The sequence below is a fragment of the Danio aesculapii genome, chromosome 8 (genome assembly GCF_903798145.1).
Source record: "Danio aesculapii chromosome 8, fDanAes4.1, whole genome shotgun sequence".
Taxonomy (NCBI): domain Eukaryota; kingdom Metazoa; phylum Chordata; class Actinopteri; order Cypriniformes; family Danionidae; genus Danio; species Danio aesculapii.
Window position 1 is genome coordinate 29,385,100 of NC_079442.1, and position 19,977 is coordinate 29,405,076.

Here is a 19,977-nt window from a genome sequence, read left to right on the forward strand (position 1 = left end):
ACTAAAAAATTTGGCAGGAGCACCCGTGTCTGTTTGACGTGTCTTCTGAGCAATATCACAACCAGGTCAAATAAGAAAAAAGTTGAGAAGAAATGGCTAATTCATTTCAAGGGCCAGGAGAGCATAAAAGGTACAGTTTCTACCTGTTTTTTTTCTCATTATGTAGTTAATAACAAAAGATATACTACGTGACCTTGCATTGTTTGCATGTCACTTCTCGCATGTGTTTGGTTGTGAGGCGTAGTTTGCAGACCGAGGCTTAATTATCAGCAATTTTTCTTATTTTAAAGTCATGCAGTGTGAAACCCCCTGTCGCTGATCCATCCTGCAGTGTAAACAAAACAGCGAGGAAACACTACCCCAGATAGTCATGCAGTGTGAAAACATCTGACTGATTCATGACTTTGAAAATCATGCAGTTCCGACATAACCTTAACCTATGTAATGTAAGTGTACTGTAGCACAAAGTATGTACACATACTGTACAATACAGTCAAATAATATAACCCTGTAACCTTTTATCGAAATAACTTTGTCCCTTCACTTCTATTAGGTGTTTAATGGCATGGGGGCAGTTTCAACCAATAGCAAACCATAACATTTCAAGCCTCCAGTCAACTCTCAACAAACTAAAAGAAGCCCCATTTCTTTCTTTTTTTTCTTCTCTTTAAAGATACTTGTAATTTATGCTGTATACTACAATTCCATTTCATACAATCGTTGAATGAATGCCGTGATATCAGACTCTTTGACACATTGCTTGAAAGTCATTATTATTATGTACCATTCTGACTCGGAACCCATATATTAGCATCTGCATAGCATCTAAAACTCTTATTACAGACCCCGTTCTGTTGAAAAAAGGAATATAAATACTCCTCTCTGCTGGAGTCCTTACAGCAGGTAATAATTAGCACAGCACCACAACAGCTGGAGTTTTCCCTTTCACTTCTCTCTCTCTCTTTTGTCTCTCTCTTGTGCACATACACACACATACACACACACACACACACACACACACACACACACACACACACACACACACACACACACACACACACACACACACACACACACACACACACACACACACAGGATCAGAGGCCAGGTGGGCACTGGATGGCAGGTGTTTCTGTTCCCTGTGTTCTGATTGGCTATGACAGCTCTCAGACGACACACAGCTGCCAAATTGTCTGCAAGCTTTATCCTGACCAACACACACACACACACACACACACACACACACACACACACACACACACACACACACCCCTACCACATACCCATGAACACAACAAAGTGTCTGTCGCGCAGTGAAAAGTACATACAGTTACATGCATAAACGAGCTGCTTTAAATTTTATTTTTTGTATTAATTTCTCAGTGTACATGGACAATATATATTGACATTTTTACAAAACTTTTTTTCAATATTAATATTCAATAAAAAAATCTAAATTTGCCAAATATTCAACTAAATGTAATGTTTCAGATAGGAATGTCCAAATCTGATCACGTGATTGGAAATCGGGCCCAATCATGGGGTTTCAAGCTCGATCAGAATCGGACGTTACCTCCCAATCAAGACTCGAATTCGCTATATATATATATATATATATATATATATATATATATATATATATATATATATATATATATATATATATTAGAGGTTTGAACCTACACTGTCTCACGGTTCGGTTTGGTTACGATTATCATGCCATCGATTCAGTTCAATTTAATATCTCGGTGCATCAACGATGCTTTCCATACACAATCAATCAAATCAAATCAAATAACTCGAGGGCAAAAAACCTGATCGGGCCATCCCTACTTTCAGACAGCCTTCTTGATTTCTCCCAATTTAAAAAATGTATTTTATATTTTCTTCATTGTTGTCTACTCATTTTTAAACCACAATCTTCAGTCATTTTGTTATTTTAATTCCAGTTTTGGCTTTGGTAAGACAAATCTGATGTAAAACTAATAAACCAGATTTGCTGGAATCTGTAAGTCCACTGAGACCAACAAAAAACAATGCAGCACAAACACGTACACAAATATCTGATTCACAGAAAGTACAAAGCAAAAAATAATGTGTCCTTGTAGAGCACATAAATCACAAGCGTGCAGCCTGGTGAACAAGGCTGTGTGTGATCAAATAATGCTGATGCAATGAGTACCGGCAGTCTGGTCTCAATGTACGACAGAATCAAAGAGCACAGGGACACGATCCCTCTCGACACAGACATACAGTACGCTGGGTCTCGTGTTTTCATGGTAAATTTCTGAATGATTCACAAGAGTGTATGAATACAAATGTTGATCCTTTTTAAACCCAAAAGCATAAATATGGGAGCTTGGGTCAACAGATTAATTTGCATAGTGGATGCCCAAACATCTCCACTATAACAGCATTACCCATAAGATACATCATGCTAGCATAAGTAATCAACTGCATGTCAGATCAAGCTAGAACAGAATAATATAATATAATATAATATAATATAATATAATATAATATAATATAATATAATATAATATAATATAATATAATATAATATAATATAATATAATATAATATAATATAATATAATATAATATAATATTTCTGTGATTTATGTTATTTAATTTAAGGTTTTAAATTTGATCATAATTAAATAAATTAAAAATATTATATACAGGGAACCACATGAAAGCTTTTACACGCAGGATTTTAACGCGCACACACACACACACACACACACAGTTAGAGAATAAGACCTGCTAACATTGGCGACAGACGCACGAACATCACTGCGCGCTGACATGCAAGAGTGTGTGTGTTGTGTGAGAGCACCTGTCATAATCTCCATTGCAGAGCGCTCTGACAGGAATGGTGAACGGCTGCCAGATGGGGTTCAGTGTGTTCTTTACCACCTCTGTTTTATGGCAGATAGTGAACCTAAGGAATAAAAACACAAATGTGTCAATCTCAAACAAAGCAGTGTGCGTTGCATTATTATACTGCATACAGGAGGTTGGAAGACTGCCAGCCCTAATTGAAAAAAAACAAGATTCTGAAACCAAAATGTATATTTTTCAGGTGTTAAAAGCGAGTGTGCTCCAAAACTAGTATAAAAATGTACATTTAAAAGACTTATAGTTACGGTCAGTTACAGTTTCTCACATCATTTTTATTTTATTTAGGTAAGGTAGTTAGCAAACAAAAATATTTTTGTTTGTTATTTTTGGCCTGGTCTACCCCTCAAACTATATCCTTATCTCATGTAAATAAACAAGCTTGATAAATTCAAAATCTATTTGGTATCGGCTCTTTTCGTTTCTGTTGTGATCAACCCTTAGACGGTCATAACAGCCAATAAGAATCAATAATTTTTTTACATCACAGAGCACTTGAAATTCGAATCTAATATTCTAATATAATAATATGCACAAGTTGCGCAGACCACAAACATTTCAGTCCAACTTGAATTCAGAAAAGGTTATACAGACTACAGTTTGTGACACTCATTTAAATCCCTATTAGCTCAACAAATCTGCTGGGATATTGGTATTGCTTCCAACACATAGACTTTACTTGGGTGGGCCACCCAGATACAATATATTACCGGACGCCCATGCATATTTAGTGACTTACTTTTACTATTATTATCATCTTTTTACACTTTTATTGTATCTGCCCAATATAACCAAATATCCACGATTGATTAAGTAGTAGAAAATCTTCTCTCGTTTACCCATTTCGTGAACTGTCAACACTCACACAATAATCTCACGTGCTTTGCAGACCCACAGAGATGCGCCTTTTTGGGACTTACAAAGTCATCCAGCCAGGGTTTCTAAAGCTCCTAAAATGTCCAAGATTCAGCTTTTGCTTTCACTTTCTAAAACTGCCGTTATGCGTTTTCGCATTACCTTTTTATTTCAGCCTACTTTCACTGGGCTCCGCAGCTGACAGCTCATGCACAGGCCCAAGAGCGAGAGAAACATAAAATAATTATGACTTTAATCTAAATGACTCAGAAAAAATGTTACTATATGCTCGGAGAGGACAAAATGAGTGGTCTAAACTGACTGAAAAATACAGTTAGGTCCACAAATATTTGGACATTGACACAATTCTAACATTTTTGGCTCTATACACCAACACAATGAGTTCAAAATGAAATGAACAAGATGTGCTTTAACTGCAGACTGTCAGCTTTAATTTGAGGGTATTTACATCCAAATCATGTGAATGCTGTTATTACAACAGTTTGTATATGTATGTGCCTCCCACTTGTTAAGGGTCCAAAAGTAATTAGACAATTGGCTTCCAAGCTGTTCCATGGCCAGGCATGTGTTATTTCCCCATACTCCCAATTACAATGAGCAGATGGTCCAGAGTTCATTTCAAGTGTGCTATTTTATTTATCATAATAAATATTGTTAAAAATAAAAATATGATTTGTTTGTCGCATATAGTTAACTATTTATGTTATATGGGTAAATGATGTGTTTTAGTCAGTCCACCACTGCAAGTAAATTTCAAACCTGTGGGAAGCACTGGCCAAGGGTTATTTAAAAAAAAAAAAAAACGGGGAGGAGCTTCAGTCTTCATGTCTCAGATGAAATCACGTGACATCACACATCAAACAAAGCTACATGTTCCACGGCACTTCGGGGGACGTTTGACAGGATTTTACTTGCTAGAACTGTTTCCTTAGACATTTCTAAGACTTTCCATTGACATTACTTTTAGGAAGAAGACATGTCGTTTCCCTGTACAAGCTTCGCTGTCAGAGTTAGTGAGAGCGAAAGAGACAGAGAGAGAGCTAACTCACGTTCCGTCCTCATTACTTCTGTAGAACACCATGAACGGGTCAGAGCGGCCGAAAAAGTCTTTCTTATCCAGCTTATTGGCACAGAACTGCATTGTGGCACAGTCCTGTGGGAAAGAGAGAGAACGAACGAATGAAAGAAAGAAAGCGAGAGAAAAAAACGAGTGGGATAAGAAAGAAAAACAGAATTCAAAAGATAGAAAGAGTGCAGAGAGTGGCTAAATCAAGTGAAATCAGAGGCACATTGCTTTTTCTTGTGCCGCACAGATAAATGATTCAGGGCCCTCAGGCGCAATTTACCCCTCACAGTGTCTATACAGCAGAACCACATGTGCACACAGACATTTTTTAAGTCATGTACTCTAGATACCTGCATTCATGCTCCATTTATCTTTATGATTTCTGGTGGAAAAGGGTTTAAAAGTAAGAGAAGTGCCTATTTTTCAAAGAACTCAAAATCACATGCTAATGAATGATTCAACACAAAAATACCACTGACCCAGACTCAATTTTAGAAGAAATATGCCTGACCCTTATTCAATCAGAATATTTAAAACAAACAAAAAACAAAAGAAATGTTAACAACCTGAATCAGAAGAACCCAAACCCTGTCTTTCTATAGAGTTCATGTCCTGAAATATGGCTTAGTAATGTTGTTATATGGTTGTTGGGGTGGTATAAGTCGTTGCTAGGGAGTGTGTACAAATTTATTATGTCACTATCCAATACCGGCTTGATAGGCCGGGTCAAAAGAGCCCAACCCCAAGCTTCTACGTCACCGTCATCCAAATATCTGATGTCAGAAAATTTGTGCCAATGTTAAGTCTATGGGGATTTTGGATGTCAGCCATTTTGTGGAGCCAAAAGTCTATGGAGACATTTTGGGTTGTATTCTTGCCTGAGGCAGTTTACCCTCCCCTACATGCTAATGTTGTTAGTATCATGCTAACAACTTGCTAATTGAGTTGTTACCATGATGCTAACATGATTAGCATGTAGCTAGCATGATGCTAATTGTGTTAGCATCATGCTTACAAATGCTAATCAACCTGCTAGCATGATGCTAGCATTATTAGCATGTAGTTAACATAATGCTAATCACGTTAATCATCTCAAACCCCACTAATTATTGCCTTAAAACTTAAAGCTGCCACAAAGTGCATTTGTTCATTAAATTGTCGTTAAATTCGTTAAATTGTTCTCTGATATCTACATAGTAGGTATATGGCTTGGATAAGTACAAAAGTTCTGGAGAAACTCTTTTATATGTCGATTAACAACTACAAGAACTGCCCCTAGAATGAAAATCTCAGTTGTGACCATGTTTGGAATGGTCATAATTAATGAAATATTAATGTGCTCTGCTCTGATGCTCCATAGCTTGTGTCAGTGCCTGATGCTCACACACTCACACACAGAGTATGATTTTGCATTCTCACGAGAAGATGTGATGAGATGAGATACTCCCTGTGTGGTTGCATTACGTAAGAGCTCTGGAATGTTGGTCTTATTTTCAAAGTCAGTCCCTCATACAAAGTAAGTATAACAGGCCAATCAAAATGGCTGTGATGTTCATATTAACATGGATTTTCAGAGTTGGTGTTTTATTACACTTGTTCTGTTTTTAACCAGGATTTTACATGACAATAAGGGGACAACGGTGTTCACAACTCTCAGTATTCCATTTCCATATACAGGACTCTTATTATTCAAGTAAAGTATATGCAGATTTCTATTCTATGGCATCTTTAAGTACTAAAATGACGATGTAATATAATGTAATGTGTATTTGTATAGCGGATTTATTGTGTATGGCCATGATCGTAAAAGAGCTTTACAATCATGAGGAGGGTCTCTCCACACTACCACCAGTGTGCAGCATCCACTTGGATGATGCGATGGCAGCCACAGGACAACAGCACCAGTGTGCTCACCGCACACCAGCTATTGGGGGAGTGGAGGACAGTGATAGAGCCATTTCGTTGGATGGGGATAATTGGGAGGCCATGATCAGTAAAGGCTGATAGAGGAAATTTGGTCGGGACACCGTGGTTACATTCCTACTCTTTTACGAGAAGTGCCATGGGATTTTTAAAGACCATAGAGAGTAAGGATCTCAGTTTATCATCTCATCCAAAAAACGGATTCTAAAATGTAAAATGACGGACTAAAAATATAAATAAAGAAAAGCCTGGGTTAATTCATATAGGGATATTAAAAACTAATCAAATGACAAATGTCATAAGGAAAGTACTCAAACAAACTAAAATAAATATATATTTTTAAAAGTGCTAATTTTTATATTTATAGTGAGCTATTTTAATATACAAATAATTATACAGAAAAAAATCAGATCAGGATTTCAACATAAATTTATTTAGTATTTTGACATACTTTTACAGTAATACCTGTTATTATTTGGGGAGTTGGGGGGTAGTTTGAGGCCTCTAAATGGTTATTTTGTGCCCCAAATGGTTAATCTGGCCTTGACATCAGCAGGCATCAATTCCATTTGAACCAATTAGTCGCTAAACACCATTTTGCACAGAGAGTGCCATTCAGAGAATGACAAAATTGTAGGCTGGAGTGAGTGAAGAGAGAAGAGCGTAAGTGAGAGAAGAGACCAATGGAGAACTGTTCGACACTTCCAAAAGAATCCTCCACATGACGCTTCTAGTTGATGACCTTCTAGTAATGACGGACATCGCTTTAAACCTGAGGGCTTCTCCGGCCAGAGACACGTTATCGACACAATAGGGACCACCGTCATTAGACATAAATGGCATGGTGTGATGTTTAAATGATTTGAAGCCATTAGTTTTAATGGTATATCTACTGTTGAACATGCAGGGGAATGACCATGGGGAATGACTTTTTCACATCATATCTGGCAGCTGAGAGAGCACTTTACCTTTCAGTAGGATATCCTGCTTGAATTGTTTCGCGGCTGGTACTAAAACATGTGGAGGATTTTGCACATGATTAATGGTCCCATTCAAACTAAGCCTTCACAGCGATTATGATCCCATAAATAAGAAGTTAGTGGCAAGATCAATTCAAGCTAAAAACAATTTGAGCAGAGAAAAGTCAAATATCAGCCAATGGCAGTAAATCCAGCCTTTATTATTTGAGCGATTTAAAGGATAGTTCACTAAAAAATTATAACCCATCTAGGATTTGCTCACCCCCACTTGTTCACATCCAAACCTGTTTGCATCTTTGATTTGTGAAAGCAAAAAAGAAGACATTTAAAGAAGGTTGTAAACTGACAGACAGTGTCTTCATGCCTTCTGTGGTTGTCAACATCTGTTTGCAATGCTCTTTTAAATGTAAAAACTTGCTCTGTTTTTTGTAACTTCAAATCTTTTGACACCACTTTGTTCATTATTGTAGTGTCTCTTTGCATATTTGCTGATTAGAAAACCTGTTTTGGACTCCTGACTTGAAGTGAACATATCTATAGTTTGTGATACATGTGAAGTTGTGGTATGTGTAAAACTATTCTATACAACTGTCTCACATTTCTATTGGTCTGAAACCAAACAAACCAAGAGAACTGAACTTCAAGTGTGAATGCCGTTTTAATGTCAGCATAGTTAGTCAAATTAATGACAGGCATTAAAAGCACAGCTGATGCTGCTGGTCTTTGGCCACATTGTTATTTAGAGATGAAATGCTTCACTTCAAGGGGGTTAGTCTGAGCCAAAATGAAAATGCCGCCTCATGTCATTCCAAACCATAAGACATTAATGCATCTTTTTTTTTGAATAAGTTTGAATTGAAATTTGAAAGTTTCATTTAAATTTGGTTTAGCCAAATCTCAGATGCTTCAAAATGTTTGTAAAGAGATAAAACAAACAAACAAAAAAACAATCAAAGTTTAGTCAAAGTCTTTTAAAGAGGTATGACTTAATTTATTCACATTTATTCACATTTAAACCTTTGAATAACTAACAAAATGTACAGCATTCAAATTTAGTCAAAAAAGCTCAGATATGGGGCCATAAATTCCTCAGATTTCATTAAAACTTGAGTGCTGTTAGTGATGTTTTCATCCGCTCTGGGATGATTATGAGTTTTAATTTGGGCACAACCTTCTCTGTGTTTAACCAAATGGAATGATGGTTAGGTGACAAATCCTATTTTGACACATATTTGGGGAAAATGCTTTGAACACTTATTTACTAACTGTTGGTTATGTCTGTGGCTATTTTTGACCTAATGACTTCCATTATAATCACATTTTTAGAGAACATTTGCGCACTTATCTTGATATGTCTGAGAAAATCAAAATAAGAAGCTCAGCTCTCAGAACAATGTGAGTGTTTTTCTGAACACACAGTACAATCTGCTGTTTCACTCCATAGAACTTTATATAAAAGACAGAATATCAGAATCAATACTTCAGAACACATACAGATACAGATATCAGATATCAGACAGATATCTAAAGGGTTAATTCTGCCGACTGATGATCAACAGTAAAAATGACACATTTTACCCCCTTTCAACAGGGAAAACCAATCAAGAATGCATGTCAGGGCTTTGCAATCAAAAAAATGTCATTATAATTGAAGTCAGTGGGGCAAAAACTGCCACATACTGGGGCTGCTCGATTATGGGAAATATCATAATCATGATTATTTTAGTCATAATTGTAATCACGATTATTCAAAATGATATACAGTTGAAGTCATTATTAGCCCTCCTGTGATTTTTTTTATTATAAATATTTCCCAAATGATGTTTAACAGAGAAAGGAATTTTTCCCAGTATTTCCTAGAATATTTTTTCTTCTGGAGAAAGTCTTATTTGTTTTATTTTGGCTAGAATAAAAGCAGTTTTAAATATTTTGAAACCTATTTTACGATTAATATTATTAGCCCTCTTAAGCAATATATTTTTTGGATTGTCTGCAGAAGAAACTACTGTTTTACAATGACTTGCCTAATTACAATAATTAAGCCTTGAATTGCACTTTAAGCTAAATGATTGTCTCTTGAAAAATATGTAGTAAAATAGTATGTACTGTCATCATAGCAAAGATAAAAGAAATCAGTTTTTAGAAATAAGTTATTAAATCTATTATGTTTAGAAATGGGTTGAAAAAAATCTTCTTTCCAGTAAAAAAAAAATTGGGAGGAAAAGAGTCGCTAATAATTCAGAAGGGCTAATAATACTGACTTCAACTGTATATACAGTTATTTTCCTCCATGTAAATAAGAAAAGGTAAATAAATACAATAGAATAAAAATATGAAAGAAACTGTGCTTTAAGCATCTTCACTGTAAGAAAATCTTTAATCATAGCTACAAAAGTCCTTCAGTCAAGAGCAATGAGTGATTTTGTCTTTTTGTTGTTTGATCAATGATAAAAACAGTCGGTAGCAGAAATATTGCGCTCTGTCACTTTAAGAGCAGAAGCGTTCTGATTCATGGTTTCACTCTCACATGTCTGTTGATTCTCAACTCGTTTGTTTATTACATAAATGAGGGTAAATATGAATAATCATTAAACAACGTGTTTTGACACAAATTTGCATGTATTTGACCATTAAAGTGTTCACATTAAGATGACTTTAGATGTGTGTGCTCTGCTCATCTCTTAGGCTGAGCGCACACACTAACAGCATGCGATCTCTTTCGCGCTTTTAAAAACATGAATGATTCGATGCACATGCCTTGCTGCAAAAGTTACATTACAGTACACACTTTTAGTAATTTTCATGTGAAACCGGGCTTTGCAGAGCAACAAATGTGTACAACTGGAAAGGGGGCGGTATATGATGCAATAATCGTTATCGAAACTGAATTTTCGATTAATTGCACAGCCACCACATACATAACAAAAGGCTAGTCAACTTAAGCAGTACACAAAGGTACTTTGAAAAAAATCTTCATTTATGTTCTGAAGATCTCATGAGTCTCGTGAGCTTGAAATGACATGAAGCAGGGTTTTTGCAGTTATCACAAAGTTGAATTTAAGACTTTTTAAGACCTTTTTAAGACCGTTATGAATGAAATTTTAGACTCATAAAGGGTTAAATGCTAAGAAATTTTTCAAATGTTCCAGATAGAAAAGATTTTTATTATGATTTAATACATTTAATAACACAATAATACATTAATAATAAAAAGTTTAAATATTTTAGATATTTCTTAGCAAAATATTTTAAATATTCTGTAAAAACACACAAGCTCTAGTTGTATCCATACACTTTTTTTTTCCAACATAAACTTTCTTTAAAATAAAATGTAAAAAATTAACAAATGTTTTAAAAGTTTAAAAAAACTATAATAAACTAAATCTATGCACAACAATCTGCCCAGGTCGGTGTCTTCAGCAGTAAACACATTGTGCATTTTTAAACAAATGTTATTGTAAGGATAATAATTAAATCCTTATGATAAACAGAGTTAAAAATTGCCATTTAAATAAAAAGTTTAAAGTTTTATTGAGATGGACTGTGGTGATTGTATTGTTTTTGGCCAGATTGGGTAGCAATACACGAACTAAGAAAAATTAAGACCTGTTTAAAAAAGATTTAAGACCTACAACACAATATTTCAGTAAATTTAAGACTTTTTAAGGCCTAAAATGTAGATTTTGAGATTTAAGGCATTTTAAGACTTTTTAAGACCCTGCAGAAACCCTGTGAGTGTGAGTAAATAATAACAGAATTCGCATAGAGACTTTCCAAGATATTTCAAAACATTGTTCTTTCTATTAAGCGCAAGGTTCATCTCCACATGACGCATTTCCTCAAAGCCATTTTTTGCATGCACCTGATCAAAAACCAGCCTTTTATGACATCCTGTAAAATCTTTTGATCTAGCATGTGAAATATATATAGATCAAGCAGATGGAGCAATATATTACTATCACAGAGGGGAAAAGCTTTTTGAGCATTTCAAATGAGCCTGAGTGAGGCTGTGTGCGCGTGCAATAGATCTCTCAAATGAGCAGTCCTTTGTGTGTGTTTGAGCCTGTAGTCAATGCAACATGGCCATTTACAACCCGGAAAAGCTGTAATTTACTCTGCGCTGCTATTTCAGCGGTTTAATGAGCACTATCACCGGTGACAGAGTAAACTTTACTAGACAGAAGAACGAAACAGGAACATTTCACTGAAAAGACATGATAAAGAGATGGGAGGGATGGAAAAGAAAAGTCTTTTTTTCAAGGATCACTGACCTCATCCAGTTAATCTACAATGGCTGTGGATGAGATGAAAGAGGTTTTAAATAAAATTGCTATAGACTGGAAATTATAACATGTTCTATTATCTTTGTTGGCTACATTTAAAAACAATTCTCGCTTTAATCTTTTAATGAATCCTTCAAAGACATTTTCTGTACTGATTGAGAATGACTCACTGCATCAAAGTGAATCCTGAATTAACGTCTGCTTCATTTGAAATGAAGTCAAAATTTTATTATTTCATGAAAAGTAAATAAGTGTTATCACTGGTGGGAGGTTGATTTAAAAGACAGAGATATGCATTTGCCGTTTTTATTGATATTGACTGATTTATATTTAAATATATAATTAAAAATAAAACAACTAACAATTATTCAATTTTATGGTTATGGTTAACTATAATATGGCATTTTGAATGTGTATAGAAGATTTCAGCAAAAGAGAAGCCTTCTATCATCTCTATTTAGTGCTAATCACTGATACCATCTCAATGCCTTTGGTATCCACCAACAAAAAAGGCTTGCATCACAGGAAATTTAAAATGCATAAGCAAATAAATTAATGCCTGATGTTTGATCCTCTTCTGTTTAATAGGGCAAGACAATCAATGCAGAAAGTAATATGGCATGTTACAACATTGTCTAAAGAGCTTCTAAGGATGCTGTGAGAGTTCATATGCATCATTATCAGCACCTAACAGTCCATTTTTGAAATGGACTATTGAAATGGAATTTATTTGAGGAGGCCATAATATCCATATTCGAATTCACTTACATTTTTCATGCAGTTTAAAGAAACCCAGACTGTTTTCACTCAAGCTGTGGCACCAGTTATTGCATCATTGAAAGCGTTGGCAATTTTCCTCTTTGTGTTTAATAAGAACTGATTGTGCCCCTATAATATTTTTTCAGATATTATCTTTCATGCAATATTGCTTCAAAAGTGAGCAAATTTTCAAGGTTCAAAAGCATTGTTTCCAAAAAGAAAGAACTGGTCGCAAATAAATCCATCTTTACTTCTTACGCAAAGCTTACATAAGTTCAGCCTTTGGCTTGTGTTGGTAAAAATGCATACACACAGTTTTTTTGCACTGTGGTTAAAAGGATAAACTGATGATATCATTACATCTCTGTGCAAAAAGGCAATTCAGACTGGTGGATGTTTGATTGACGTTTGGTTTCATGATATGATGTGCACAATAGTGAACACATTTCATTAGTGCTTAAATGGAAATTTTACTTCATGTTTTAATGAATGCTTCAAACATACATGACAGGTCCAAAAATGTAAGAAAAACAGAACCCGTTCATTTGATTTGTGTAACCGCTCAATTTTTGCTACTTGCAGTTGAAACTAGGCACAAATTACTATGAAAAAAAACATGAAAAAACCCTCCTGTGAAATTTGAATTCTTTTTCAAATATTTATCAAGTGATGTTTATCAGCATATTTTCTGGAGAAAGTCTCATTTATTTTAGTCTAAAAAATTTAAACTGATGAATATTATTAGACCCCTTTTTTTTCTTGATTGGCTTCCAAACAAATTAATCATTAACCTAACTTGCCTAGTTAAGCTAATTAACCTAGGTAAGCCTTTGAAATTGCACTTTAAGCGGAATACTGTCTTGCAAAATAACTAGTAAAATATTATATACTGCTATCATAACTAAAATATATATATATATTATTAGAAATTAGTTATGTAAACTTTAATGTTTAACACTGCGTTAAGAAAAAAATTCTCTGTTAAACAGCACCTGGAAAATATTTGGAATTTTTTTTTTTTTTTTACATTTTTACAGGAGGGCTAATAATTTTGTCTTAAGCTGTCTATTATGAGAAATGTCAAGTGTTCTTACAGCTTACATACATGTAACGCTAATGTAGGAGGCCTTTAAAGCTAATGGAATCTTTAAAATAGCATAGCAGGAACTTTATACTGAAAGCATTCAGAAAAACAAAAGAGACAAACAAAGCTATTGTTGTTTATCAGATCAAAAGCTTTTATCGCACCCAGCAGGCATCGCAGTAATGATCTTCGCTACTGAACTCTCTGTCATTTTTCAACTGCTGCTCCTTCAGCCCATATTCTGGTCTTTACATAGTTAATGTCAGTGTAAAAGATGGTCAATAATACATGGTAGAAGTATTAAATAATGATGTAAACCTGTGACTACAAATACCACGACTTGTGTTGCTCCATTATTTATGCTTTTAATATTTTGCCAGTAAAAAAGGAAATACATTTTTAAAAAATAGCTTTGGTGTTCAAATGGTTTTTGAAGTTGTTTTCCTTTTGTCTATGGAGATAACTTAAATTTCAGCCCGCTGTTCATTTCTCAGGAATAATGTATTTAGCTGCCAGGCGGTGAATGGTCTGATCTCAAGAGTAAAACAGTCAGCTTTCTTATCAAAGTGAATCATTTCAGTAAAGGTTTTCGCTGCTGAATAGTTGCAAGCATTTCGAAGAGAAAAGGGGGTTTAAAAAAAATCAATTATATCAGAGTAAAAACTATTCTGTGGAGAATAAAGTCCTGTAAAACTGCTGACTTACCCGACAGTTTCCAAGTTCCTCTGCAGTGAGAATAATGGTACCGCAGTTCTTCCCAGGGATGCCACTGAAACAATAATACAGACACAGGGCAGAGTATAAGTAAGGAATACTGTAAAATGAAAAAATAATCATCCTAATAATGACCTAATTTGCCATATTATTGAAGTTCAGGACTGTAGGTGATATCAGAGTGCTCATAATATCAAGTGTTAAAAATCTTTGAGTGATTCGCAGCTGTTTATTTCCAGCAATCCAGCCATTCTAATTTAGATGTCAAGAGTACACAATTAAATAAAGGAGTTTATTGCTGACCCTGCAAAGAAAATACATCTGTTTATTTCTTTTTCTGCCTTTAGGACTACTACAGATGAACAAATTTAAAAAAGTGCTGAGGTATTAAAACAACATTCAGTAGATTTGAAAACCTTTCTGTGTATTGCTACAGCTTGTGAAATTGTTGTAAACCAAGCATAGGTTGCAGAAGGATAATATTTGTATTAAAATGAACTACAACCACACATGATAAACAAAATAAAATAAAATAAAATAATTTTCCCGGTGTTGCGGCTGGAAGGGTATCTGCTGCATAAAATATATGCTGCATAAGTTGGCGGTTCATTTCGCTGTGGCGACCCTAGAGGAATAAAGGAACTAAGCCGAAAAGAAAATGAATGAATGACTGAATGAAAATAAAATAAAATAAAATAAAATAAAATAAAATAAAATAAAATAAAATAAAATAAAATATAAATAAAAAATTTTAAAATTTTAAAATAATTTTTTTTTAAATAAAATAAAATAAAATAAAATAAAATAAAATAAAATAAAATAAAATAAAATAAAATAAAATAAAATAAAATAAAATAAAATAAAATAAAATAAAATAAATGTCATAAACACCATTTATAGGTTTGGTGGCAAGATGTTTTATAGTTTTTGAAAGTCTTGCCAAAGCTGTATTTAAAATGCAGCAAATCCTATCCCTGTAAATTACATGAACAATTGTAAAATAAATGTTAATGTGAAATTATAATACATTAAAATGTAATTTATTCCTTTGATGGCAAGGCAAAATTTTAAGCTTAACATATATTCACATGATCTTTCAAAAAGCATTCTTATTTGCTGATTTGCTGAGTAGTAATAATTTGCTGCTTATAATCAATAACTTAAAAGATTTATGATGGTTAATATTTTATGGAGATTGTAATATACACTGCAAAAAAAGAGTTTTTTTTTTTTTTAGGGTTTTTGTCTTGCTTCTTGTCCAAATATCCAACAATTTCTAAATCAGGAAGCATTTTCTAGACAAGCAAAAAATACTGTCTTGTTTTCAGAAAAAAAAATGCTTTAGATATTTGTACTATAAACAAGCTAAAATAAAATATTATTTCATAAAAAAAATATAATAATACAATGTAAAATCTTTCTGACCCTAAAGTCGTGCATATACGTCATAAAATTATAAGTTTAATGTTATTTAACAGTAAAAACCTTTTCAAAGAATGTATTGTTTTTCAAAAAAGAACTGCTGAAATACAAGCTAAAGTTGAGACCATTAAAAAGCAGGCCAGTTCAACTCAACTCACTAAAAAGATACAAAATAAGCTTTTGGCCTCAGGACAAGTGAGAAAACGATTTACTCTCTGCCTTTATGTAGACAATTCTGTTGAAAAATGACACTTTAATAATTCAAAAAACACAGTGAATTTCAGGCCACTTCCTCCGTTAAACTTCTAAAGGAAGAGGATCACCAAAGTTGTTGTGAAGAGCCTCACTCTCACCTCCACGCTGTAGGCTGGAAAGGTCAGTGTTTGCTGTTGCTCGTGTTTTCCCTCAGGTATTACAGAGGGCTTGATAGATGAAACCTATTGTGTTCTTTACTAAACTTTGTGTGTCTTTTCTTTAGTAACTGAACAAATTGTCCTTGAATCATTGACCGAGTAGCAAGGTGTACATCAAAAGAGATTCTTTCATTTAGTTTTTGAACATGAACCAGAAACAAGTAAACAAGGTTAAGTGACTGGGTTCAGCTCATTTTCTACAGTCATACCATGATTATTCATTCATTCATTCAATCATTCATTCATTCATTCATTCATTTTCCTTTGGCTTAGTTTGTTTCAGTAATATTTGAAGAATAGGAAGCTGAAATGAAATAGCATTTATTTTAAATCTAAATATTTTGTAGTATTATTCATTTATTCAATTTCCTTCGGATTAGGCCCTTATTCATCAGGGGATGCCACAGCAGAATGTCTATGCAGATGTCTTTCCAGCTGCAACCCGGTACTGGGAAACATCCATACACACTCATTCACAAACATACACATGCACTACGGCCAATTTAGTTTATTCAATTCACCTATAGCACATGTGTTTGGACCATGGGAGAAACCGGAGCACCTGGAGGAAACTGTGTTTTGCTGAACACTAAAGAAGATATTTTGAAGAAAGCTGAAAACTGGTCACAATTGATTTCCACAGTAGGAAGAACAAATACTATGGAAGTCAATTGTTACAGGATTTTTTACATTTTTCAAACTATCTCTTTTGTCAGAAGGATGAAACTCATGAAGATTTGAAAGTAAAGGTTGAAGTAAAGTGTATTTTTAAATTTTTTGCATAAAATATGCTAATTTTGATAGTTTAATAAAATTAATTAGATTTTTGTTAAGCACCAAGCGACCCCCCGAGTACCGACCCCCACTTTGAGAACCACTGATTTATACGACAGCAGTGTTTTGAGACTGATGACGCATACGTACATTTGAAAATTTAGGTTTAAAAATGAAAGTTTTCGAAAATGCCACTGCTGTCGAGTTCGTGTAAATACATGAAAACGTGTGTATGGCATGTGTTGTGGGAGGTGTAGAAGGCAAACAAACACACAACAATGATGGATGTGGTAATGTTGATGTTGCTCAAGTGTTTCTAACACGCATCCGCAAAGTGTGAATTATTCTTATTACACACATGGCAAATTCTACGTACACATTAGCACCGAGTCACTGACCACACGCTGTCATCACTTCCCTACCGTTATTTTTACTAACAAGGTGACAGCGCCCAGTACTGGCCTAGCATATGTAATACAGTGTCTTTGACCATTTTCGCTTGTGTAAACATGAATCATTTTAAAAACATTGTCATGTAAATATGACATTTTTTAAAAACATATCCCTTTTAGGCTATATTGTTGTCATGTAAACGTAACCGTAAGGCTGATTTATACGTCTGCATTGTGTGATCGGCGTGACCCACGGCACATGCCTTTTTTTAAATATCTCTGTGTGCTGTTTGTGTTGCTCTGCAGTAACACTTCTGAAAAAATAGCAGTAGGTTTTCATGTTTCTCTGTGCTGAGTTTCTTCACGGGTGTTTTGTTTTTTCTGAATGCTACCTTACTGTACAAGTAGCTAAAACTTGCTTTAGTTTTTTCAGTTTATTCAGAGGTGGGAACCAGCGGATGTGCAACAACTTTAATCATAAAGTAAACAAAACAAAAGTTTACATCTGGAGCTCCTTCAAACTTGTAAACACTCGCTCTATCAGGCTCGCAGCTCTCAGCACAGCCCACACTCGTCACAGCTACCAAGCTGACCAATCACAGAGCTTGCGTTACACATCATTGCAAAGTGTAGTTACATTTTTTGAGAGGTGCACATCAGCATCGGCATCAGTCACGGCGAGGCGTATGCGAACCGTGTGAAGTCTGCGCCGGACTATACCTGTGCGCTTGACGCAGGAGAATAAGTCAGCTTTTATGAGTTACTGCTTTGCACAAGATGGTGAATCTTTTATTCTGACACTCCAGATCATACCCGTCAACATTGGGATGTGAAATTAAGAGATACAACCCCCTCAACATGTATGTAGTTATTTGATTAAATTGATTCACTGAATAGCATGTTACAGCTCTGTCCAGATGTTCTGTCCTTTACTATTAAACATTACATTATTAGTACAATTGTCTTATCCTTACAGAAAATGTGAAACGTCCCTCACCTGACAATATAGTGTATAATAAATGATGCTGAGTGTTTTTAGGAAAAAATATTGCCATAGTTCTGGTCTCTGTGAAAAAAACAGCTCTCATCTGTGCAGCAAACAAAAAATACAGTTAACCAAACATTTACATGATGTTCTAATTTGTTTTTAAAGTGCAGATTAAGCAGCGTCAAATAAACTAAAAATAAAATAAGATCCCTTGTTACTTCACTAGGTGATGGAAATCTGAACAGCTTGTCTGCACCACGTTTGCAGAGAAAGACTTGCCAAAACAAAGTTACTGGGTTTTCCATTTTCACATTTCCAGTGTATAGATACACAAGAGACCATATTGTAGCACTTAAAGCAAGCAAAAAGTCAGATTTCATGATATGTTCCCTTTAAAGCTCTCACGGATCGGTTTTTAAAAAAAAGCTAACCACTGACAGCAATGTTGCACTGTAGTTGCATATTCATGAATAAATTGACAACTGTAACCATCTTTTGTGTAGCTATTCTTTATAAACAATTTATTTCATGGGTTGCTTTGCTTAGACTACAGTTGAAAAAAAATGATGAAACTGCTGGAAATGTGTCATTGTGTCCTAGTACACAGTACCCCCAGTGGTGTGGTCATTTGTTTATTTGAGCGCTGTGTGATGGCTGTGCTCTGTAGAAGAGTAGAATCAATGGAGCTCACGCCTCTCTCTGCTGCATTCCCAATTGATTAGCATCTGATCAAACATCTGAACCCTTTGGTGCCTTCAGCCAACATTGAACGCAACGCACTGTTTCACTCTTATTTCTGCAAACTCTCCAGAGTTATTTTTTCTTTCATCTAGCTAAAATTTAAAAAGCTATAAAAAGTGATTAAATTGCAAACAGTGTTGCTGGTGGAGCACTATCATGACCTGGAACCAAGCCAGATAATCTAAGCTGGTTAAGGTCTAAAATTGACAGAAAATCAAAACTGGAACATTTCTCAGCCATCAAGCTCTATGTGAAATCTAAGAATACATACAATTTCAGTTCAGGTTGACTTTTCTCATGTGAAGGGAGTGTGAGGAAAATTAAATATATGAACTGAAATTCAGGGGCGGCACAGTGGCTGAGTGGTTGCTCACAACAAGAAGGTTGGCGGTTTGAGTCACGACTGGGTCAGTAGGCATTTCTGTGTAGAGTTTGCATGTTCTCCCTGTGTTAGGAAAATGAATGAATGAACTGAAACTCAATATACACTATTGTTTAAAGGGCATTAGTGTTTATGACTTAAAATAAAAGTTTTCTGTTTTAATATATTTGAAAATGCATTGCCTCTTGGGATGTCAAAGCCATTTTTCAGGCTCATTACTCTACTCATTAGACTTCAGGGTTGCACGATCCTTGAGAAACCATTTTAATATGCGACCATG

The 19,977-nt window shown here is 34.7% G+C and overlaps 1 protein-coding gene across 1 annotated transcript in view; it reads right to left on the reverse strand.

Annotated features, from left to right (window-relative positions):
* cpne5a (copine Va) overlaps positions 1 to 19,977 on the reverse strand; it is a 128,105-nt gene that overhangs the window by 50,182 nt on the left and 57,946 nt on the right. The window contains 3 exon segments of the mRNA XM_056464336.1: positions 2,839 to 2,943; positions 4,826 to 4,929; positions 14,577 to 14,640. Of these exon segments, the coding sequence (XP_056320311.1) occupies positions 2,839 to 2,943; positions 4,826 to 4,929; positions 14,577 to 14,640 (273 nt within the window).